Source organism: Corvus hawaiiensis, chromosome 7 (assembly GCF_020740725.1).
Source record: "Corvus hawaiiensis isolate bCorHaw1 chromosome 7, bCorHaw1.pri.cur, whole genome shotgun sequence".
Lineage (NCBI taxonomy): Eukaryota > Metazoa > Chordata > Aves > Passeriformes > Corvidae > Corvus > Corvus hawaiiensis.
This window is the reverse complement of record NC_063219.1, coordinates 20,730,620-20,756,039: the sequence shown is the minus strand read 5'-3', so window position 1 is coordinate 20,756,039 and position 25,420 is coordinate 20,730,620. Positions and strand designations below refer to the sequence as shown.

The following is a 25,420-nucleotide window of genomic DNA, read 5'->3' as shown; positions in this document are numbered from 1 at the left end:
TTGTATTTGTTTGTTTAACTTGCAAGTGAATGTAGGAGTAAAGCATCTGTCTTTCCTTTAGTTAAGTGTTTTACAGAGTCTCTACCATTATACTGTAGTGAGACCAAATTTATAGTATTTTCAGAAGTTCATTATTGTAAATGAGTGAGGCACAAAAAATTTTGATGCATGCCAATATAAAAAAAATCCAAAATTTGTCCTTAGAGAAGGACCTTGTTTTTGCAGTTAATTTGAAGTGAGCGTGCTGTGTAAAACAAGTAAAACGTGGTTTCTACATCACAAAACTCAAAAATCCTATTTAAACATAATACAGTGTGAAGAAGTAATATATAAAAGTATACTTTTTTACTAGGAGCATTAATATACTAACTTCTTAAAATACCTGGTACATAATTTCTGTCTTAGGCTTAACATTAATTGTGTGAATGTCTTGATGATAAGTGCTAATGCTGGTGATGAAAAATTGTTTCAAGCTTTTAACTTAAACAAATTTATATGATGGGAATATCTGTAATACCAGAATGATACCGTATTAACTTTGCTCAATTATTGTGAATGCGTTGTGCCAAAAAGGCTTTAGCTGAAAACAGTTACCATTGTGCTGGGTGCTGTATGTGGAACACACTTTCAGTTATTATACAGGTTTCCATCACTATGGACCAGGCAAAGAAAGGCAAGTTAAGTATTCTTGCAGTGTTTCCTGCAGTGATATCCCCATTCTCGTGCTGGTCCTTTTTTTTCCATTATCAACTTTGCCTTTGGGGGTATTTGTTGGGAGAAGCAGTTTCTGTGCTCAACAGCAGAATTATGTCATATTTTTAGAAGTATTTTTTAAGTGGTAATTATATGGTAGTTCCATAATGAAACTATGGGAGAGTGGGAGTGTAGGCAATTTATCATTGCACATATCAATGGGACGCACCGAATCTAAGGCAGGTAAAATCAAGTAGTGATCTGTGTATGGCCTGGTGAAAACACGGCTGCCTGGGGGTGGTTTTAAAATTTCTAATTCTATGCTTATGAAAGGTTAATACTTCCAGAAGGAATAGGCAAGGGATTTTTCGACTTTAGATTTTTATCACTACACAGCTTGTCTTCTTACTAAGCCAAGCAAGTCCAGATGGTGTTAATTCAGAGCCTAAAGTACTAAGTAAGAAGTGATTTCAAAGCTAGCAGATATGTTCATGTAAATGCAGTGCAGAAGTTTGATTTATAATGCATTTTGAGGCTAATGGAGTGGAACACAGAACTGTACTAAGATATATGTATATATGTACAATACATTTAAATACTGATCTGGTTTAAAAAAAACAAACAGTTCGGTTAATATTAACAAAGCTGGATAATTTAGTTATTGAGGGAAAAGCACTAAAGGTTTATTTAAAAAGGTATAGGATGCTATGATAGTAGAAATGAAAATCAGTGTAGAAATGTCTTGCTTGAAAAAGAAATGAAAACCTTTCTTCATGGATAGATGGCTGCGAGTGATAAGGCAGCTCTTTAAGGCACTACTAAGCTCATTGTTCATAGTGTATCATTTTAGGACATACTGTTCTAGGATGTACACATTTAGGATAAATTAATTATTAGAACTTAACTACTTTCACAGGCATGCTGAGACCTTATATTCCTTGTTTGAACATTTCTGGGTTGTTTTTTTTAGTGTGGAAAGTATAGAATGAGAAGATTAGATTCTGGGAAAAGGTAATAAAATTAGAAGCCTAAGATCCCCCTCCCTATAAATAGGTCTTTTCATTTGGTCTGTTTCTAGAAAACAGCCATCAGTTTTGGTTTGTCACAGCAACTGATGTTTCCCAGGGTATGTTGATTGTACATTTGTAAAGGAATATTTTATAATGAAAGAAAGCTATAATTTTTGTATGATGCCTATTAACGTCAACATTTCTTTATAATTTGCAGATTGCTTTTACAAAAACGTTTGTTCAGCATTATGCTTTTATTATGAAAACACTGAAGAAAAGCCATGAATCAGACACCATGTCTAATAGAATTGTGCATATCAGTGTTCAGTTGTTCAGCAATGAAGAATTAGCACGCCAAGTAACAGAAGAATGCCAGCTGCTGGATATTATGGTTACTGTTCTGTTGTACATGATGGAAAGTTGCCTTATTAAAAGTGAATTGCAAGGTAGGTTGAGTTGTTCGGTTGTTTCTTTCCATTGATAATAAATTGATTATAGAGGAAATTTAATCTTTCTTTGGTGGTCAATCCACCCCTCTGATGCCTTTATAAAATGTACAGGATCTAGCAATATATGATAGAGGTTGAGTCTCGAAATTCCCTGGAAATATAAAGGTAGTTATCAAGAGTGATACTAATATTTTATCCTTTGGTTTGTAGGGGGTTTTTTTGGTAGGAATGTTATATAGTTCAGAATGCAGATTATTACCTTGCAAGTACTTAATTTGTTGTTTAAAGTGCCTAAACAACTATTTGAACAAAAAATTATATATGCCAATTGCGATCCTTATGAATTTAAAAAATATTTTCAAAGAATTTCACAAGCTATTTGCAGTACTTAAAACTGTTTTAATTTTTTAAACCTGTGATTGACTTAATAAAATTTGATATCATTAGAGGAGAATAATTTAATACTTTGTAAATATAGTAATTTGATCAACCTTTTGTTTGACAGAGAAGCAGTTTGAATTTGAGGTATTGTAGACTGTGTAACTTCTTTAGTGAAAACAGCTGTCCTATTTTCATCTGCCTTGTTTTACCTGTCCTTATGTGAAAATGGCATAATTAAATCTTGCTGACTTCTGTCATTCACTCTTTTATGTGCCTAACAGACTAGAGACCTCTCAGGCCTCTTTATCCTAGTTTGAATCTGAAAGTCCTCTCTAGACAGGCTGGGTGCTGCTGCTAAACAAGTATCATGAACTTCTGCATGAAATTATATTTTTTGTTGCCCAAAGTATCCTTTGTGTCAGAGTCCACTCTATGTATAGCCTAAACCAAAACGACTGTGCAGAAATGGGAAATCCTCACTTATCTAGCTATCAAGCTATCAAGAGTGCCCTCATTCAGCAGGACTTCAATATGAAGAATTTTTCTGTTGTCCTACATTGCTTTACAGTATTAAAAGGAAAATGCTGAATATTTAACAGTTTGTATATCAAGTGATTTTTGCTAGATCAATGCCATATTGGTGGAATGTAATTTAAAATTACTTCTAAGCATCTTCTGAATGTTACTTTTTGGTCAATATGGGATGTTGCTAGCATGGTGGTAAGGTTCTGTAATGGGTCAGAATTGCAGTCAAGCAGAAAAAGGCTTTGACTGTGATTAGTAATTTTCTGAAGAATCTTCCTGGTAATTAATGGATGTAAACTGGAGCTGGTAAGTTTTGTTGGATATATTTGTGATAGATGTGTGAGAAAAAAAAGTACCTTTGGAGCAGCTATTCCACTGTTTCCTGTTCTCTTTTCCCAGCACCAGTCATTTCTCTTAGCTAAAATACTGTTATAGAAGTATAGAATCTTTTAGGCTGGTCATCGAGTCCAACAGTAAACCTCGTACTGCCAAGTCCACCACTGGGATATATGTCTGGTACTTTTCAGTGTTCTCACAACATTTTCCCCTCACTGCTTTATATATGAGGGTTTGGGCATAATGTAAATGGGCAGAAAAGAAATCATAAAATATGGTATTGGGGTTTTGCCCTCTCATATTCTCAGTGGCCTTCTTTTGCAGTTCTTTGAGCTTGTATCTTGTGTTTAGTTCAAGTTATCTCTTATAATGCTGGAAATTGTGAGAAGTCTTTGTTGGTGAGATAAATTTAGAAGAATTCTGTTTGTGCAGCTACTGTAAACAATACGCTGAATGAGACAGAATTTACAAATCCAGCCAATGGATATGGGGAGAAAGCATGTTTAAGAGGAGCAAGGAAAACATGGAGCAGTACTTATGTGTGCTACAACATGTTTAATTTGCATTGCTCACAGATCCTAATTGTCTTTTGAACAGCTGACACCTGTTTAAAATGTGCAGTTCACTGAGGGTATTTGTGGACAAACTGTTTTAATGAAACAGAGTTGGCCTGTGTTGATACCAACTTTTTAAGTGTTACTAACTCAGCTTACCTCTGTCACGTGCAAAAGATGAGGGGTAGAAATAGAGATGCAGATGATAAAATTGGCTTCCTAAGAAGATTTACGTCCATATATTCCTAGAGAATTTTTTCTTCTCTATCAGCGCTTTCCTCCTAATAAACTTTATATGGGAGAAGAATTTTCTTTATAGCCCCAAGGAAAAAGTTTTGCTAATGGTTTATCCTCTGAAAAACCAACCTGTCTAAAATGACTTTGCATTGAGGCAATGCCACTGTCCATTTGAAGTAACTTTGGATTTGTCTAATCTCTACTGGGATAGATGTAACTGTAGGTTCTTTGCAAAATCCTTCAGCAGATTCAGGCAGAGATGTTACCCTGTTCTTGGAGAAGCCAAAGAGAACCGCTCTATATACTCTACATACACTTTCATCAGCCAGAGACTGGAGCCTCCAAAGTGTCTTTTTAGTGTAGCTGTGCTGTGCTGCTTATGACTCCTTCACTGTGTAGAGGGTAATTACAGGGGTCCTTCAGTGCATTTGAACTGGAATAGAGCCATCCCCAAGGCTGCTCATCAGATGCAAGATTTTTTTCCTCTGTTCTTCTTTCTGTTGAAACAGAATATTAACTGACATACGGGTGCTGGAAGTTGTTTTGCTTGGATTGTGAATCCAGAACCAATTCTGTTTCCCTTGTGATCTTTCCAGGAGTCCCTCTTATGAAAAGGAAACGAAGAGATTTATGAGGATGAGCTTCTGTGATTCGGGGTGGGAGGGAAAGAACCCCCCCTTCCCCAGTTTCTTATCCTCCTCTTCTAGGAACCTTCTCCTGCCCTAGTCTTGGACAGGCTGCATAAACCCTCTCTCTGTCCCAAATTCAGAGTGGAAATGCTTTGCTCTGCTCTTCTCAGACTCAACATGCCAGTGTAGGTTTCAATCACCAGATTTCTTCTTGAATGCTGTGAGGTACCTTGCTCACTGGGGTATGTCAAATTCAAAGTAGAATTCAGGTGTTTGTAAGAGGGATTGTATTGTTTGGTCTTTTTAAACTTCTTAAAAATATTGGAAGAGCCATAGTTGGGATCATTTTACTAATGTGCTGCTTTCCAAAGGTTGTGATACTGTTCAAAGTTTAAGTGACTCCTACTGAGTGGGATCTCTGGTGGTCAGTCTATGATGAAAAAACAGCCTCAGGTATCACAAAAGAACCATTTTTCTTTTCTGCAGTTTTCTCTGTGTGTGTCTGACCACAGCATTACAGTACATCCTAATTGTTATTTTTGCATTCTTTGTAACTTTATTAATAAATAAAAAAATTACTTTGTCTTCTCCTTCAGTTTTGTTTTTTTCTTTTTTAAATCTAGATGAAGAGAATAGTTTACATGTTGTGGTGAATTGCGGGGAAGCACTACTGAAGAATAATACTTACTGGCCCCTGGTTAGTGATTTTATAAACATACTTTCACACCAAAGTGTGGCAAAGAAATTTTTGGAAGATCATGGTCTTTTGGTAACATGGATGAATTTTGTATCATTTTTTCAAGGTATGTGACTTTTATAATCAGTACTAATACAAGGACATTAAGATGGTTAATGCTTACAGTAGCAAAATCCCTACAATGCTGTATGTAAATACTTAATTTATTAGTATTCACCTAAAAGTGTATTTCTTGAAGAGAACAGTATATTCTAGAAAACAGGTTACAAGAATTATCTAATGGATCTTTTTCTTGTGTGAAGTAGTTGAAGAGCAGTCATCACTCTTAGTTGACTGAGATCCATGCTGCAAGAATTCTGAGGTTGTACGAGATCATAACTGTAAAACAAACTGTTTTAGTGGTGAAGTTCTAAATTTAAATATATGGGAAATTAATCTGATGAATCTGGATCTTTTTCTAAGATTTTTCTGGATCTTCACTGTTGCTGTGAAGAAATTTTTTTGATTATATTAAGAATGTTAGAATGGTGAGCATCTCAATACTGATTAATGTTCTGCTTAGAAAGAGGACCAGCATTCAGATGTTCTGATTGACTAAGTGGCATTCAAAGTAGAAGTTAATGTCCCCTGAACAGCAGGGACTGCAGTTATTAGCCAGTCTTTTATCTTTTCTGGTTTATTTCTGTTTAAACTTTGTTGCTTGTTCCAGTGTTTTATCAAACACTCTGCTGCTAAATAAAATAGAGTATTACACTTTGTGGAGTTGTTTTTAGAGGTGTCTAAATGCATAATACTAAAAATACTGCATTCCATTTAGCCCTAGTTAAATCTTCAGTTGTATAACTCTGCTTAAATCTTTGAAGGTATGAATTTAAATAAACGAGAATTAAATGAGCATGTGGAGTTTGAATCGCAGACATACTATGCTGCCTTTGCTGCTGAGCTGGAAGCCTGTGCCCAGCCAATGTGGGGTCTTCTGTCACACTGCAAAGTTAGGGTAAGGCTAACATTACCCTGTCATCATTCCTGGTTTTATTTATGACTTATTCTAGAATTCTCAAACCTGAAAGGTCTGTCCTTTGTGTTTGAAAAGACTTTGGTTTTGCTGTCTTTGTCTATTTGAATAACATAAAACTCCAACCAACTCAGATTCTCTGTATAATGAGTGTAGAATTCATGCTTGTACATAACTTACTGTCTCCAGTACTGGGACTACAATTTCAGGATGTGTGCAGTCATTTAATATGACTGTACATATGGAATAACTTCTAATCCAGTGAAGAACTTGATAAATGTCTCTGAGTCATTCTGCCTTTGTTCAGTGGGAACCGAGATACATAAGTCATCCTAATGTGATTCTAATGTTGGCCATGTCTGTGAATAGACACTTCATTATGATGGGGGATGGAGTAATTGATGGGTTTGTGTGGTTCTCCAATGAACTTGAGGCGAAAACCTCTTAGGTTCTGACATGTCATAGTCTCCAAACTAGAGCAAAGCCTTGTTGCTATTCACTAGACTGTAAAGTATATTAAGTTATAGCAAAAATAGAACCAATCAGCTTTTAGGAATACTTAACATATGAAAAAAAATTTTTACTGTTTTACTATGAAATACTTACATTCGAAATTAGCTTGTTAAGATACCTAATAGTGACAATGAGACAGTACTGCCTGAATTGAACTGCACACTGAAAAACTGCGCAAGCAGTCCATGCCATTTCAGAACAGTTTGAATCAGACAGTTGCAAAAGCTTTTCAGTGATGTAATTTACACTGATACATTATTAATTTGTCAATTTATGAGTCTACATTAGTTTTTGAAAATGGAATTACAACTTCTGGCTGTTCGAAGTGTTCCTTTCATTTTTGTCTAGGGACGGAATGGGATGTTCTTTTTTTTAAGGCCATGCTCCTCCGCCAGTTGTCTTGTCAGTTATGTTCAGTCACATGTTTGAAACTTTTGGTCATTCTCAATAAATCTGAAAGTGTTCAAGAAATTTCACAACTTAATTGTTGTACTTAGTGGAACCTGATGGGTAGGAAGAGATTCCAGCTCACGTCTCACAGGATAGGAAAAGCCAGCAGAGCCTGGCCATCATGGAAAGTGGAGCAACAGGATGCGAGCATGGCTGTTTTATTTCCTGATGAGAAAAGGTGCCTGACAGAGGTAGTGGCCACTTGCACAACTTTTGGCTGGCCTAAGCACTGCTGGCTCTTGCATGAGAAGTGTGTCATTTGATATCCTGAGAGTGTGAGGCAAGTCTGGAGCCTATGTTTAGGTGGAAGGGAAGATTAAAGGAAAAATCTGTTAAGAAAAGAGGCTTCGCAAGTTCTGCTGATCACAGAGCAATTTGATTTAGCTCCCCTTCTACCTTCCCTTCTTGCACATGACTGCTTCTCTTCTGAAGGGCAATGTACAGCTCTAGTCCTGAATTAACCTGAAATATAGTACAGTTCTATGGCATTGTTACAGAGTTAATATCATTCAATCATAACAAGGTTTGCTTACTGTTAAAATGTATGCAGTATTGTGGTATCATATCATTTAGGGTGTTTTGTGTTAGCCAACTGTAAGGACCTTTTAAGTAGACAAAACTTGCAGGCCATTAGCTATTCCTTTTGGTTGCGTGGAAAGACTATTTTTTATGCTTACAGCTCTGAATTCTGGGTAAAAGTAAATGGACAAATTAAACAACAGCAGGCACTGGAACCAGCTGACTGTTCTGAAGGTGCCCTAATTTTCACCACTGGAATGGTCATCCTTTAGAGAAACAATGAAACAGTCCTAGTACTTACTAATTTCCATATCAGGAGGGCTCAAAGTTGTATTGGTGGCCAGTCACTTGTGGGGTTCCCCAAGGCTCTGTATTTGAGTCAGTTCTGCTTAGTATCTTCGTTGATGATCTGGATGAGGGGAATGAGTGGTCCCTCAATCAATTTGCAGATAACACTAAGTAGGGCAGGAGTGTTGATCTGCTGGAGGGTAGGAAGGCTCTGCAGAGGGATCTGGACAGGTTGGATTGATGGGTTAAGGCCAATTGCCTGAGGTTCAGCAAGGTGAAGTGCAGGGTGGTGCACTCTGGTCAGAGCAACCTCAGGCAGCCCCACAGGCTGGGGGCAGAGTCGCTGCAAAGCAGTCTAGCAAAAGAGAACCTGTTTGACAGTGTGTCCCCAACATGAGCCAGTGTGTGCCCAGGTTGCTAGGAAGGCTGAGACATTCTGGCCTCTATCAGAAATATTGTGGCCAGCAGGACCGGGGCAGGGATTGTCCCTCTGTACTTGGCACTGGTGAGGCCACACCTCAAATCCTGTGTCCAGTTCTGGGCCCCTCAGTAGAAGAAAGGCATTGAGGTGCTGGAGTGTGTCCAGAGAAGGGCAGTGAAGCTGGTGAAGGTCTAGAGAGTGAGTCCTGTGAGGAGCAGCTGAGGGAGCTGGGGGTGTTTACCCTGGAGGAGATGAGGCTCAGAGGTCACCTTACTGCTCCCTGGATGGAGGGTGTTGCCAGGTGGGAGTTGGCCTCTTCTCACAAGTAACCAGTAACAGGACAAGAGAAAATGGCATCAAGCTGCAGTAGAGGAGGTTCAGGTTAGACAACAGGAAGAATTTCTTTATGGAAAGGGTGGTTAAGCATTGGACTCCACTACCCAGGGAAGTAGTGGAGTCTCAATCCCTGGAAGTGTTCAAGAAACAACTGGACCTGGCACTTAGTGCTGTGGTTTACTTGACAACGTATTGTTCAGTCAATGATCTTGGAGGTCTTTTCCAACCTCAGTGTTTCTGTGTACCATAAAAATATTCTTGAAATAATTGTATTTATTTTTAGTAGGAAAACAATGGCACTTAAAACTGTTTTGGCCCATGTAGTATGCCGGTTTCTCTTAACTGCAGGAAACACAAGAATACACACGCAATGTTGTCAGATACTGCCTTGAAGCGCTTCAGGACTGGTTTGATGCTATCAACTTCGTAGATGAGGTAAATATCCTTAGTGAATTTAAGGAAAGTACTGTGAAAATTTGATTAAATTTCAAAGGTGATACACTCTCTATGCCCAACCCCCTCCCCTTAATTTAAGTAACTGTACAAGGTAGTGATCAAAAAAGGATTGCCTTGCTGAAATTAGAGTTTGTAGTTAATACTTACAATGCTATGTTGTAGGATCCTTTTCTTCCTGTAGAGTCTTGGTGATTTAGATTTGCGGGTGCAAGCTTAAGCTGTGTGAGTTTTAAAGGCGGTGCTATCGACACACTACTGTTGTGCTGAATGAAGAGCTGAATGAAGCAATGGCAAAACAGAAGTCTACTTCTGCTGTGGTAATGGGGAGCCACTTTGCCACTTGGCAAGCAATATTTCAGTCAACTCCGAGTGCCATTAGCTTCTGGGGACTCAATAAGAGATGAACTACAACTGTCTGAGGGAAACTTCTGAAAAATCAGAAAGACAGGGAATGAAGTACTACTGATAGCTTAGTGGAAAGTGAGCCCATCAAATGAAGACATACAAGATACTGTCCTTGGTGGTTGTGCCAAAGATATTTGTATATTTGTTTTTTTCCATATATTATATTAAATACCTTTATTTTACTTTCAGCCAGCACCTAACCAAGTTACTTTTCATTTGCCACTGCACCGTTACTTTGCCATGTTTTTAAGTAAGGTAAGCACATGTTGTAGTTTTACAGAAGATGGAAATTCCCTATTGAATGTGATCATTCAGCGCAGCATGTGCTTACTTTTGTTTCTAGGCTGTTAAATGCCAAGAACTAGATCTGGATACTATCTTGCCAGATCAGGAGATGCTGATGAAACTAATGATTCACCCACTTCAGATTCAGGTATGGGCAGACTTCTGACTTAACAATAGGAAGTATATCTTAATTGTGGAATATAAAAATAAGCCGTATATGACAATACTAACTGGAATATACTGAGTAGTTAGGGTAATGTCTTTTTTTTTTTCTTCCTATTTCCAAAATTTAAAAAGTGTATTAGTTATCATACTCTGAGAAACATATGATAATCATATTTACTATAGCACTTACAAAATGGTAGCAAGAACCAATCCTTTGAAAACATAGAATTGTAATGTGACTAGAATGAAGTGCAGGCTCACAAGAAACCCGAATCTGGAAATTTTGTATTTTAAATTGAGAAATGAGTTCAAGAATGGATGCACAACATTTTTATTTGCAAATTTGGACTTACTTGTACATAAGTGGCAGTGAGTAGTATTTGTAATCACTGCTTTTAGATCTAAGCTAACTGTGATGCCTTAATTTTTGGTTCATTTTGGTTCCATGATGCCTTCATTTTGAGTACATGTCAAGATTTTAATGAACAACTACATGTATAAATCGCTTCATTTGTCTTTGATTACTTTCATTGTCTGAAATATGCTCTCATATGAAAGTATGGTATCTATTTCATAAACTTGCAGTGGTTCTTTTAATCTCTCACTCTCCAGGAAAAGTAAATTAGTATTAAAAAATCTATGAAGTTGTAGTATGTATGTATATGTGTAATAATAATGAATAAAATGATAAGAGGGCTAGAGCACCTCTGCTATGAAGACAGACTGAGAGAATTGGTGTTGTGCAGCCTGGAGAAGAGAAGACTCTGGGGCAACCTTAGAGTAGCCTTCTAAAGGGGTCTACAAGAGAGCTAGGGGCAAACTTTTTATCAGGGCCTGTTGCAATAGAACAAAGGTAATGGGTTTAAACTGAAGTAGGGTTGATTTAGATTACCTATAGTAGCTTTTTTACTATGAGGGTGGTAAAACACTGGAGCAGGTTACCCATGGAAGTGGTAGATGCCCCATCCCTGGGAACATCCAAGGTTAGACTGGATGGGTCTCTGAGCAGCCTGACCTAGTTGAAGATGTCCTTGATCATTGTAGGGTGGATTGGGCTAGATGACCTTTAAAGGTCCCTTCCAACCCAAACCATTCTATGACTCTCCAAGAAAGCCACAGAGGGACTTATAATAACATGTAGTGACAGGACAAGGGACAACAGCTTTAAACTGAAAAAGAGTAGTTTAGATTAGGTATCACAGAGACATTTTTTACTGTGTAGGTGGTGAGACACTTGAACAGGTTGCCCAGAAAAGTCATGGATACCCCATCCCTGGAAGTGTTCAAGGCCAGAGTGATTGGGGCTTTAAGCAACCTGTCTAGTGGAAGGTGTCCCTGCCCATGGCACAGAGGTTGGAAATCTTTAAGGTCCCTTCCAATCCAAACTGTTCTATGATTTCTCTATTTCTATAATAATATACTGATGATCTGCTAACATTGAACCAAGTAGCTGACATCCCTGAAATGTTTGTAACTTTTTATTTTCCCTGAACAGGCAAGTCTTTCTGAAATTCACAGCAATATGTGGGTTAGAAATGGTCTACAAATTAAAGGACAGGCCATGACTTATGTGCAGTCTCATTTCTGCAATTCAATGATTGATCCTGACATTTATCTGCTGCAAGTAAGTTACATTTTCTGAGAAGCCAAGCCAATATTATTTACCCACAAACTATTGAATAGAATTAATTTAATAAAATTAATTTACTTTCTTTCTACAGGTCTGTGCCTCTAGGCTGGACCCAGATTATTTTATTTCATCTGTTTTTGAAAGGTAGGACTAAAAGATGAATGCTCTTGTTCAATGTTGTGCTAGGTGTTGTGTTAATTTATAGCATGTAATAGAAAAATTGCATATCCGGTACTTCTCTTCAGTGGTACACCTCTCCCTAGCCAGCACTAACACTTACCTGAGGGCTCTACTGAAAGAGGTATCTCTTGATTTTAAACAGCATTGGCTTTTGATTTGCAGTGCAGTAGTGAAGCTTTAGATATTTGTTTCCTGAGCATCTTTAGGGTTTTTTAAGTTTCATACATGTTCATATACTAGGATATTCTCTCCTGAAGAAGTAGGTAGCTAGAGCTGCAGTAGTAAGAGATACAGGATGTTTACTTTTCTGGGAAAAAAATCAGGGTTTGAAAACCGATTAATATGCATTAGTTTTTTTATGTTGATAAATATAAGGTGTTTTCATGTGGAGTGAATATCACTGTAGCACATTCCATATATAGTTAAATAAAAATTGAAATTTAAGAAGAAGAGGGTTTTCATGTATGTCTGTTTGCACTTAGGGTTTTCATCTGGGCTTTTGTATTTCATTTTATGTTGTGAGTGCTATCCTGAGTTTATGAGTATATTTCACATTGGTGTCTTAATGGTGGAGAATGATGTTTATGACTTTACTGTTCGCTATGTAGATTTAAGGTGGTAGATCTGTTGACGATGGCATCACAGCATCAAAATACAGTTCTTGACTCAGAGCACGAAAGGTCCATGCTGGAAGGAGCCTTAACATTTTTGGTCCTTTTGTTAAGTCTTCGTTTACATTTAGGTAAGAGTCACTGCTTTAGGAATACTTGTATGTAAGTAACATTATTACACCTCCATTTATATTCAGCACTTAGTAGCTGCCTTAAAGCTGTTTAACCATATAGTAACGTAAAGCATTCACCACTTGGTTTCATCTTTGCCAGTTACTGAATTCTAATCCCTTATGAATTAGAAATAGATGTAATACGTAGAAATGGAGAAAAATGGCTTTAATGGAAGTGGCTGATTAGTGTAGGTAATCACATGAAGATTCTATATCTTTTCCAGAAAGGCAGCAGTTTGAGTTTATACTTGTATTTTCTGATTGAGATTGTGCCTTTCATAACATTTGCACGCCCCCCTTTTTTTCCTCCTGTATTTTTATAGCACTGTAACATTACTTAATTTGTATCATATTTGACATGCTTTTAATGTCAAATGAAAACTGAATGTGTGTTTTAAAATCATGCTATTTTAACAGCTTTTTACGTTTCTTTGTTTCAGGAATGACAGATGATGAGATCCTCAGAGCAGAGATGGTAGCCCAGCTCTGTATGAATGACAGGACACACAGTTCATTATTGGATCTCATATCCTTGGAATATATTAACTAATGTGCATGAATGAGAATGACAGGTGCCTGGATAGTAGTGAGACCTAAACAACATGGTTTTAGCTTACAAATTAAAAAACCGTGTGAAGGTGTGTTTGCATGTACTTACTTGCAAAGGCATTTGCTCCAATTTTGGTTTTTCTTGCAATAAATGCAATACTTTTTAATAGTTTAAATTAGTTTTGTTACAAAATGCCGTACTGGTCTTTTTATTATTTTTTTAATACTGCAAAAGTCAGTGTTTTAGGTGTGAGGTAAAATGTGTGTTTTCCAATGACATTGTAGAAGTTTTAGCCAAGCATCACATTTGTCTGGATTTAAGCCTTTGATTTTTGCTAAGTTTATGCCAGTATAAAAAGAAGCCATTCTACATTATATGCTTTTGCTATCAATAGCTGAAAATGCCAATAATAGCAATCCTGCATGCTTTGGCATTAGAGTGAAGTGCATGTGTTATGGGGCAAAGAATAGCAAACTCTTAAGAAGTCTCTCTGCACAGCCGTACAGTTCGTGTCCCAGACAGCTGGCTACAAATACACAGGTTTTCCTGCTATCACTCTTAGGTTGTGTAAGCAAATTAAATAGCTTGTCGTGGTTGCATAGAAGAGCTTGCAATCCAGGGATAGGCATTGAGCAAAAAGAATAGGAATACAAAGATAGGAAGGGATGAGATTGAGACTAATAAATACATAATAAGAATTATTATCGTCTAGTAATTTAGTCACTTAAGTATGTAAAATAAGTGATTACTTAGAACAATTCACTTAAGTGAATGACAGCTATGTAAAATAAGTGAATCATTTATATAAGCAATCACTTTATCACTAAGCAGAAGTTCACTTACTTGTAAGTGCTGCTTGTGTTTTAGGGTATTGTCAGTAGGTCAGTTAAGTATTGCTGCCAAAAATGAGAGCTGTCCAATCTGAGATGCAGAATTACTTACTATGTTTACGGATCCTGAGCTATTTGCTTGCTTTTTCTGCACTTAGCTGTAAATGCAAAATATTCTCCTTATGAAGAGAGACAAAGTGTTTGTAAATACAGGCAATTACAGAAACTTTATATACATTACAGGCAGTGTTTTTTATTTCTCATTAAGTACTAACATCTTGAGCCAAGCATGTAGCAAGTCTTGCATTAAAGTGTTTAATATCCTAGCTGAGAGGCTTAGATTCTCTTCAGCAGTAGCTACTGTTCAGCAGCTGGAGCATACAGACCTCTTGTGGTAAGCGCAGAGCACTGCTGAGATGTGGTCTGAAATGACTGACTGAAAATGTCAAGAGGGGAGTGAAATGCTGTGCCTGCAACTAAATTAACTTTGCTCTCCTTAACCCAAACATTACATTCCAGAAAACCCCAATCCTAAAAGTGGTATTATTCCAGGAAGCTTAAGCTTTGAATCAGTCCTGTCAGCAGTTGCTGACTTTAAAGCCCCTGTTTTTGAACCTGGAGGTTCTATGCAACAAGGAATGTATACACCTAAAGGTATGGTAATCAGTGTTCTCTTGTAACATACTCAGTGAGAAGATGCCTAACCATGGTTTGTTTGGTTTTGTTGTAGTGGGTTTTTTTCCTTAAAAAAACCCAAAAAGCAAACCCAGCCTACCAGTGTTGAAAACCCCACTCCATCCTCCCCACGAAGAAGCCAAACCTACCACCACCACCAAAACCCCACAAAACTTACTTTTTCATTATTGTCTATTGCTTATATTTAAGAGCATTGCCAGAAACTGTGAATAGTCTTTAATAAATTGATTTTGATCTAGAGTGAAAATGAGCTTCTCGTATTAATCAGGTACTCTCAGAAAGCAAAGGAAAATGGAGGAATGAAAAATTATCTTACTTGCATTTTACTGATCTGCATACTTAATTCTTCATGTGATTTAAATAAATCTGATGTATATTTAGTAGCATTTAGAACTGTTTGCACTAGTGAAATGTCAATTGTAAAGATACTTTCTTTGAACTTCTCCACCTTTTCATTATTAAAGATACCATGATACATGATTCTTTATTTTATGTTGCTTAACTATATTAGTATCCTGTAACATTTTTTGCAGTCAGTAGTGAGGGTCTAGAAAAAAGTTCAGGCTAGACTTGTTACAGAATATTGTTCTAGAAGTCTACAATGCATGCAGTGCAAAAATGACAAGTTTCTTTCCCTGACCAGCTTGTCATCTAAATGGAACTCAACACAGCATTGGTATATCAAAGGAGAGAAAGAATTTAAGAACTCAGTGTTCCATTACTGTGTCCTGTCACTGAGCAGATAAGCCTGTAGAAATCTGAAATGCTCCATGTGCTCTGGTTGTGCTTCAGGCTAATGGCAAAGCTGAAGAGGGATTAACTCCTTCTTCCCCTGCACAGCTTCCATGAGAACTGGGAAGGTTAGGGTCTGACAGTGTTGAAACCATCTGGTTTATAATATTTTGTGGATTTTTTGAGGGGAGTTGTGGTTAATGTAGGTACTAATATTGTAATAACTTGTTTGCCAGGTTTTGTACTGGGAGGTTGAAGTGTCAGTAAAGCTCTTTTATACAAATTAACAACTAGTGAAGTAATTTTGTAAAACCAAAGTTTTCGGAATTGATTCATCTTGGTTCCATGATGTGTAATTAGGCAGCTTAACACCTATGTATCTAAAATAACTTTATTTTAATGTTATGTAAATTGCATTTCCTTGTGTCCTGTCCAGTTTCTGGAGCTAATGACATGCTGGTCTTTTTCATAACACAATATGAAGGAAAAAGAGATGGATTATGCTGTTTTTAATTCTAGCACTTTATATTTAGGGAATCTAGTGCTAGATTACAGTTTCTGGGGTTTTTTTGTATCTAGGGTTTTTGGGGTTTTTTTTTAACTTAGGTAAACAATTTATTCCAGAGGTAAACTGTGTTAAGTATCTCATCTGTAGCAGTGAATACTGAAGTGATTTGTAACACTACAGATTCCCTTTTTCTTAAAGTAATAAAAGTTGAAAAATCTTCTGCATGAATAAAAGCTGATATGGCTTTCTTTACCCTCTTAAGTGTTCATATTCTCCATAAGACTGTGTAGGTTCTCAAACCCTTTGCTTTTAAGAATTGTAGTTTGTGGCCTGTCACAGTTAAAGCAAGTCATGGTCAGATCCATTCCCTCTAATCCTCTAATACCTTATTTCCCTAAATTTTAGGGGGATGGAATCTACTTTATGTTCCCAGATCCCTAGATTTTGCTGCCACTAACCATTAAATAAACCACAATCAACCCAAACTGACTTCCAAAGCTAGGTTCTTTCTACACACTGTAGATTTGTGTGCTGAAGATGAACTGTGTGTTGTGTGCATTTCCAATATTCACTGTATGGCTCACTCAGTCCTTTTTTCTCATTATGCATTAGCAGCCCAAAAAAGCTTGGTGTGTGTTTCAGACTTCAGTACTAAATTCTGTTCAGAAAAAATGTTTTCTTTTTCTCAAGCTAAATTTAATCATATTTCATACATAATGGAAACTTTGCTCAGTGTTCTCTCTCAGCAGTCTGTGAGGATATCTGTAGAACTGTTAGCCTTAGCAGGGGTTAATATATAAAGGATAGACCACTGTGTAGGAGTATAGACACTTGTCTTCCTCCCTGGGGAAAATTAATCTCAGAAGTGTGGTAAAGCTGCTTATTTCTGCCTGTGGAAACTTTGAAGAATGCTGTAAGCACTTGTGTTGGGTTACGCCTGCTGGTGGAGCTAAAATTCCGTATCCACTGGCTTCCTTCCTCGTTTTAGGGTCATTTGATCTTGCCTTCATTTTTTTGTGTTATGAGAGCTAAACACTTCAAAACATTTCACAGAATTAGTGTCTTCATTTGGCTTTGGATTGGAACTTAGTTTTGTTTTTTAGTAACTTGTAAATTAAAAAAACAAAAAAAAAGACCACCAAATGGGGTATTTTATAGACTGTTTAGACTTTTCTGTTTGTGATTGCTCTGAAAAGCCACTCTGGATGTCACTTTAGAGCTACTAAATTAAACAGATGTAACTAAGATTTCAATGCTAAAATGATGCATAGATATTAGTTATAAAACAAAGGCATATATGTAAAGGATTGATCACAAATATTATTTGATACTAAGCTTGATCATTTTTGATACTGAACAAGAAATTGTGGTGTTGTAGCAATACTGTTCACTATACTTAATGGTAAAATATCATCTACCTGCTAACTGCTCCACAGTCTACTTCCTACTTTCAGGAGGGCTTGTGCTTTTCCTGTACCAAGTGAAAAATAATGTAAACCATTTCTTACATGTACTTGGAAAGAGCAAAACAAGATGCCTCCAGAAATGATGTTTTGGGGGTTGCTTAGTAGACTGTTATATTTTTGTTGTGAAACCAGTCAAAATTTTGCAAAAATACATTTTTCTATTTTGATAAATAGTGGTAATTATTAGTATAGAAAGTATTATTAGTAAGAATTATTATAAATGGCTGCAGTTTGCCAGGAAAAGTTTATATAATAGAAGTGACATAATTAAAGCTAGTTATGAAGAGAATCTAGAATAAGTGGTAAGGTTTTTAAAGAGAATGTTAACATGTAATTTCTTTTGAACAACAGCTCAAGTTTGGGATAAGGAATTTGACCCTGTCATGGTAATACTTCGAACAGTTTACCGTAGAGATGTGCAGTCTGCAATGGACAGATACACAGCATTGTAAGTTGGATCATTTTTAGAAATGCATCATATTGTTGCTCATTCCACAACAAACCTTTTGTTTTCACTGCCTGGTAATGCTAATCACTTTATCAGTGTTTTGAAGCCCCAGATTTGTTCTTGAGTAAATTGTCTATAAATTTACAAGCAATATCAGGGTTTTGGTTATCTTAGTCTGTTACTCTTCCGTAAATGTTTAAAAATACATCTGAAGGGCCACAGACAAGGTAACGGTGTCATCACAGATAAAATACTTCACCAAACATAGTGTTTAAAAATCAGTTACAACTTACTTGAAGGAGTCATCTATTTTTAGTTAGTTTACTCTTAGGTACGCAAAGCGAAGCTTATCTATAGCAATGGCAGGTTTCTACATTGTTGCAGTGTTTAATAGTATTTCAACATTTAACATTTGTTTCAACAGCTTGAAGCAAAGTGGCAAATTCCCTGGAAACCCATGGCCTCCTTACAAGAAGAGAACACCACTACACCCAAGTTACAGAGGTCTCATAAAGCTTTTGCACTGTAAAACCCTGCACATTGTGCTCTTCACACTTCTTTACAAGGTATAGTCATGATTTTCATTAAGTGCATTGGTCTGCTTCCACATTTTTTACAAAAGTTCTTGGAAGCATGATTTTTTTAGAGTTTATTTGGAGTAGTCAGGTTCAATTTTATGTAATATTTTTGGTTTTGGTTTTATTTTTTAAGTCTAGTGTGAGGTTTTTTTCCTACCACTTTGATTATTTCATGAATGATTGTTTCATATATATACACACTAAGTCAGTGCCCAAGTGGATGAATGATGATGTTCTGCTTTGAGGAACACTATATTAACCATCAGAGTTGCCATTCACCTTGTTCTTCTGTGTTAGTTTCAGGGAGCACAATGGCATGAGTGGAGTTCCTTTGGCTCCTATTGCAGAATTTGAAATTCAAAAATGTACCACTTAGATGGCTTTAGATCCTCAGCATCAAATAAGTCTCATAACTGCAATTGTTTCTAACATCACTTCCCAAATACATTCTGGCTTTTAATAATGTTATAGCAATTGTTGTTTTGGGGTAGTTGGTGCTTTTAAGTTATGTTTGGTTTTATCTTTGATAGCTGGCTGCTGTCTGTAAGAGAAGCACATCCTTTTTGAAAAGTCTATTCATCAGAAAATGGACTTTGTACTTAGAAAGTGTTTTCAAAGCAGTGTGTTGCAGAGGCAGATGAGGGACTACAAAAAGTGGTTCGTTTGAGTAGTGCTCGTCCTGGGCAGACTTTTCCTTTTGTGCTCTTTTAAGGGCTCCCCGCTTACCTAAAACTCGTATTTTGTTTCACTGTTAAATTTCTGTTGAATAGAAAAAGATTTGTTGTACTGCAGGAAGGCTGGTGAAGGAAAGGAGAGCTTGGGACTATGTAGAAGATCAAATAATATTTTGACATGGAACAAAAATGGTGAATATAGGGAAGCAATGCATCATCTTTTACTGTCTTGCTTGGGGGTCTTTGGCCACTTTTTCTCTTACTCCATTAAGAACCTTCAAAGGCTTAAGTTTTGAGAATCTTAACCATTACTGGGTTGCTGTTTTAGCAACCAACTTTTCCACCAGATTTATGGATGGTGGAAAATATATAGTGGTTGATTCTGTGGGTTGGCTTAAATAATGCATACTCTGTGAAATTTTGCCAATTCATGACAGCCTTTATTATATCTCTTGGCTTTTGGGACTTCCTGTGGAAGAACAGTAAAATATATCTGGTGATGTTACTTTTCGGAAGCGTTGGTCAATACGACTTTTGATTCTGACTGGTACAATTGCACATGCTCTTCATATTAGCATAATACTGAGTCCCCTTTTTAGTTAAATAACCTCTATCATCTCAGATTTGGTTGGGTTTGATTAAATCATCTGCTCAATCATTTTTTAGAAAAGCTGTTGTAAAACAATGGTTTTTTAAGAACTTTATCTCTCTGACATTTCTAATGGCTTTATCTACTTAGAAAATTCATCCATTTGAAACCAAGTCGTATTTCAAACTTTACTAGGTTACAGTCTAAATATACTAATTTGTATAGTAATCTGTCTACAGTGAAATTTTAAACACATTTTCTCACCCACTTTTTTTGGTAACTTGCATTTTTTTTCAATCTTCTTTCCTTTAATTCAGAATATTCTCAAGAGGAAAGTTGTCCTGGTTTTTAATTTTAGCAGTACTGGTTCTTCCTCTCAAGGCATTGAAAGCTGTGCTAGAAAAAAGATATGGACATTTATTAATTTAAAGATGAGGTTGTTTATTATTTGTAATAAAAAAGATGATGTGAAGGCGGTTGTGAACTAAATTAATTTTAACCCTTCTGGTGTTCCCAGTTATGCCAGCACCACTCAAAGGACTAGGACTTCCTGAGACCTTTGGTGATTGATCACATGAAAAGGGGAGGGAAGGCTTGGAGCAGCTCTTTGCATGTAACTGGCAGGAGTGGTGTCTGTGCAACTTTACTGCCACTCAGGTGTTAAAGTAAATCACAGCTTGAACTAGTAATAGCTTTAATGTACAAATTTGTTTGACGGGAAAGATGTAAAATTAAATTTTGCTTTTGTGGTGATGATCAATGGTTAGGCTTTTTCTAAACCTTAAAATTTTTCGTCAAATTAAAAAGCAAAAAACCAAAAAACACCCACAAAAACTGAAGAGTCCATAATGTATTATCCAGAACACTCTTCTTTAAGTTTAGATGTACTGAAGCCTTAATCTTCTATGATATGTTTCTTTTCCTACCTAGATATTAATGGATCATCAGAATTTATCAGAGCATGTGCTTTGCATGGTTTTATATTTGATTGAGCTGGGGTTGGAAAATTCTCCTGAACAAGAATCAGATGAAGAGGTAAGAACAAATACCATCTTATTCTTCAAAATACAAAGGTTTTTTTAAATGATACAGTATTCTTTAAAATTAGATTTTACCGTAGAAGTCAGAATAAATCTTTATTAACTTATATAGGGAACAACTAATAAAAACAATAAACAAAAACAAAGTGTTTTGAGGAAGAGTATGGTACCTTGTTATGCTTTTCAGCAGTTCCTCTGTTTGTAATCCAACAGTGCAGATTGATTAGATCTTTACTGCATTGTAAAATAGCTCTAGAAATTGTGCAAAGACATTTTAAATCATCGAGTCTAAAATTCTCTAAATTTTCAGCTGAAACTGTTATCACTGAGCATTTTATTGTGAAAGATCTGGATCTTCTAAAATATGTGAATTAGTCAGAATTTTAATTGTACTTTTGATGACATTTGAATATAAAGAATCATTATTTTTGTGATTCCAGATTCCCTTATATTAGCTTAGGCTTTTTTTACTGATCAACAGTGCTTTTGGACTAAGAATTTGCCACATTTTTTTCCAGAGACTGACTCCTCTATAGTTCTGAATTTTTTTTATTGATCTTAGATTGTACAGCTTTGGATTACTCTATGGAGTTCTTTTTACTTCTGCTAGCTATCACTAATGGCTGTATTTGATTATATTAAAATAAAATATTTAGACTTATGTATTTATCAGCCCTGGGGTCCTCACGGGCCTCACGTCAGTCATCAAAATTTTTAAGAGGTATATTAGTTTTGTTGAGGTACATAATGTTCAACACACTGTTCCTATCTCATGGAGACATTATGGCCTCTGTAATATAGTTATAAAAGCAGCACAAATTATTTTAATACATAAGAGAAAATATACCAGAGTTTTCTTAATTGTTTTAGGAATCTGCAGGTAGACAAGAGCGTTGCCATGATAGTTGGTTTCCAGGTAGTAACTTGGTTTCTAACATGCGTCACTTCATTAACTATGTCCGAGTAAGAGTACCAGAAACTGCTCCTGAGGTGAAGAGGGAACCACCTGCAAGTACGAGTTCTGACGGTTTAGCTTCATCACAAGTAAGTAGATACAAATACTTGATTCTCTAGGTTAGTTTAAGTTATTGGCTGTGTTGGCATTTTTGTTAGTTTTGTTACTGTTTTTATGAATTTCTTAGGATAGTTTTCCTTCAGTTATTTTTCCTATATGTAGTGATAGCAGAAATTGAAGTTATTTCAAATGGTCCCTCCTTCCAAATGATGTATTTAATGACTTTTTTTGTCCTCAATCTACCAGAGTTCAAGGCGGAAGAGCCTCCAGAGAGAGGTAGATCTGTGTGCAGTTTGTTCTAAGCAATTAACTAGCAACATGGCTTTAATTGTGCTCACCTTAACATTCAGTGGAATCTTCTAATTTTCCTGAATTTCCTTTTAATTCATATTGCAAGGAGTCATGCTTTTTTCATGTTCTTGATGGTAATCTTAGGCAGTAGACTTTTAAGCAATAAAATGCCTTTACATTTTTAATACATGTTTGGAAATAAAAGCTTCCTATCAAATATAAAATGTCATTGATAGCTTACTGCTTGAGCTTTGTGTTTAGGCCTGTTTGATCTTGCCAAGATACTACTAACATTTAATAATGTAGAATAGTCTTAGCTTTCTTGAGTCTAGGTAAGTTTAACCTTACATTGAAAGTGCATTTGAAATGATTAATAGCAATTTTTTGTTGTTGTTGTGAAAACAAAGGAGTGTGTAAGTGGTGGGATCCTGAAAGATCGATAGCCAGTAGATTATATAATCTGTATGTCAGTGTTGCTTCTGTGTCTATTGTATACAGCACTTCAGATTACTATGTGCCAGATGTGGCAAAATACAATGGATATTTCTTTTGCATGTTCATGTCAGAAAAATAGACAAAATCTAAAGTAGGAAGATGGCATGAAATAGGTTAAAACATAAAGAAGGTAGGTGAGATGTTGGTCAGAATCCCATTTTTATATTTGTTATCTCTTAATTGCCCAGCCTTCTGAGGAGGAGGGGGTAAGATGTTAGTGTGCTGAATTTTGTGTTCAAAACATTGAAGAAATACCTGGATTCAGTGTATGATGTATCTGGTACTGCAAGCAAGAGTAGTATAAGATAGAGAGATCTAAATGGGCTCTGTCATTAATGTAACTGCACTCATATGCTCACGTGCCCTGGATAGCGAATTCTGCCAGCAATAGGGGTATGGGGCTTCTGGATCTTACCTGATAAACCCAGACAAAATGGACAATGTCCATGGGGATGTGTGGGCTTACCTGTATTCATCTGTGTGACATCATGAGTTATATTGTGCAACAGTGCTCAGTAGACTTGAATAAAGGTATTTAAATGACATAAAGATACTGGAATTATTACTGTTGTAGAAAAACTAAGGAAATATTACTTGGATAACAAAATTGTAAGTTAGACTGGAGTAAAACTAGTTGTTACTTGTTTTGGTATGGATATTTTCCTTTGGTACTTGGTTTTTTATGCAGTCTCATATAACAGACTTGTACAAAAATACAGTATGCAGGCTTAGTATTTTGCTATCCTGATTTTCAGTACATTTTGGGAGCAGAGAAGAATCTTTAAGTTTTATGCTTTTCTTCCTAGCTTCAAATATTTTCTATAGTTTTAGAAATGTGTGTTGTTTATACTTGTATTTTTGCAAATTAATCATGATAATTTTTTCCCTAAGAACTCAGGGACAGCTCAAGTGTTCAGTTTGGTCGCAGAACGTAGAAAGAAATTTCAGGAGATCATCAATCGGAACACCAGCGAGGCAAATCAGGTGGTGCGGCCCAAAACATCAATGAAATGGTCAGCACCTGGTGCAACTCCACAGTTAACCACAGCCATTCTAGAAGTCAAGGAAAGCATACTGTCTTTGCTGATTAAATTGCATCACAAACTCTCAGGAAAACAAAACTCTTACTACCCCCCATGGCTCGATGATGTGGATGTTTTAATCCACCCAGAAATTCCAAGATACTCTCATGGAGATGGGATGACGGCAGTAGAAAGAATTTTACTGAAAGCTGCTGTACAGAGCAGATTGAATAAACGTATAATTGAAGAGATTTGCAGGAAGGTGACACCTCCTGTACCACCAAAAAAGATTAGTTCTGCAGAGAAGAAAACTCTGGATAAAGAAGAAAGGTAACATTAATAACAAGATAAAGGGGCAGTAGAAGGACAGTGTATGTTGTGCATCTATTGATTGATCTTTAGGGTTTTGTATCAATTACATACTAAAAGAATGTCTTAGTTCTACAGTTCCCTTTATCTGAATTGAATATACATGATTTACTGAGGAAGAATATGCACCTTGCTATTTTAGATCTTTAAATCAGAAAATTTTAATAATAATTTTATGTGATATATATACTCATCCTTTATGTTGCCATTTATAAAACTCATACATACAAAGGTGTAGAATTAACATTGTGTTAGCTTTTGTGGCTTAACCTGAAGATAAGTTAGAATTTTTATTTGTGCTGTCTGTTCATTCACATGCACACATTGCACCATGATTGTTTGGGGGTTTTGTTTACTATATATGGGTTTAATAATTCTACCTTTTCTGCTTGTCTTACCCATTCAATTTTAAAAGTATGTTTTTAACTTTTTTTATAATTCTTACTTTAAAAAAAACAAAGTTTGTATTTTCATATTATGTGGCCTGAAAACTTGTGTGCCAGATGTCTGTCTTGGGCTGAAATTTTTTTTTGGAAAAAGCTTGGACAGTTTTGATTTTAATTTGGGACATAATGAGTCCTGAGAGCCCCCAGAATACTAGCAGTTTTGAGACTAAATGCAGAGACCCTGCTTCGGTTCTGCTTTCAGCAGATGTTGTGTTGGCGTGAGAGTCCTATGGAAGAGGAATCAGCTAGGGGAGAGCAGCTAGAGCTGAGAAGAGAGGTGAAAGCTGGAAATGACAGGGATAGTAGTGAAACTGGGCCTGGAAGGAGAAATCTTGTGGTCAGCGTACCAGTGAAAAAAAGAGAAGATGCCAGAGCAAGTGATTAGTTGATGTGGGAAGACTCAAGCTGGCAAGTGGGAATATTATGAAGATATATGAAGAATTGGGTTGTTGGGACGAAAGTACTCAGAGAAGAGTAGCAAATGAAAAAAACCACCAATTTTTAGTTAAAATCTCAGTGGGGAAGAATGTGGTCTTGAGAGTTAGTAGGAGAAGAGAATGTGGAATAGGAATGCAAATGTCTGGAGGCTTTGAATGAGACAGTTTGACATTTGGGGGATGTCATAAACTCAGCTGGAAAGAAGAGTTGGCTGGAGTGGGAAGAGACTGACACTTGGCTGGTGCAAAAGACTGGAACATGGTATTTGAAGGGAG

General features: G+C 36.4%; 1 protein-coding gene across 4 annotated transcripts in view; it reads left to right on the top strand.

Moving 5' to 3' along the window:
- Positions 1 to 25,420, top strand: part of UBR3 (ubiquitin protein ligase E3 component n-recognin 3) — a 109,334-nt gene that overhangs the window by 26,406 nt on the left and 57,508 nt on the right. For 2 of the 4 annotated variants that reach the window (XM_048308931.1, XM_048308930.1), the window contains exons 8-24: positions 1,921 to 2,149; positions 5,438 to 5,617; positions 6,375 to 6,508; positions 9,402 to 9,488; positions 10,104 to 10,169; positions 10,258 to 10,347; positions 11,860 to 11,988; positions 12,086 to 12,138; positions 12,783 to 12,916; positions 13,399 to 13,484; positions 14,851 to 14,992; positions 18,092 to 18,188; positions 18,613 to 18,754; positions 20,960 to 21,064; positions 21,940 to 22,113; positions 22,331 to 22,360; positions 23,762 to 24,222. In XM_048308931.1, coding sequence (XP_048164888.1) covers positions 1,921 to 2,149; positions 5,438 to 5,617; positions 6,375 to 6,508; positions 9,402 to 9,488; positions 10,104 to 10,169; positions 10,258 to 10,347; positions 11,860 to 11,988; positions 12,086 to 12,138; positions 12,783 to 12,916; positions 13,399 to 13,484; positions 14,851 to 14,992; positions 18,092 to 18,188; positions 18,613 to 18,754; positions 20,960 to 21,064; positions 21,940 to 22,113; positions 22,331 to 22,360; positions 23,762 to 24,222 — 2,339 coding nt within the window. The remainder of the gene's footprint in view (positions 1 to 1,920; positions 2,150 to 5,437; positions 5,618 to 6,374; positions 6,509 to 9,401; positions 9,489 to 10,103; positions 10,170 to 10,257; positions 10,348 to 11,859; positions 11,989 to 12,085; positions 12,139 to 12,782; positions 12,917 to 13,398; positions 13,485 to 14,850; positions 14,993 to 18,091; positions 18,189 to 18,612; positions 18,755 to 20,959; positions 21,065 to 21,939; positions 22,114 to 22,330; positions 22,361 to 23,761; positions 24,223 to 25,420) is intronic. The other 2 variants (XM_048308933.1, XM_048308932.1) reach the window with 1 other exon arrangement.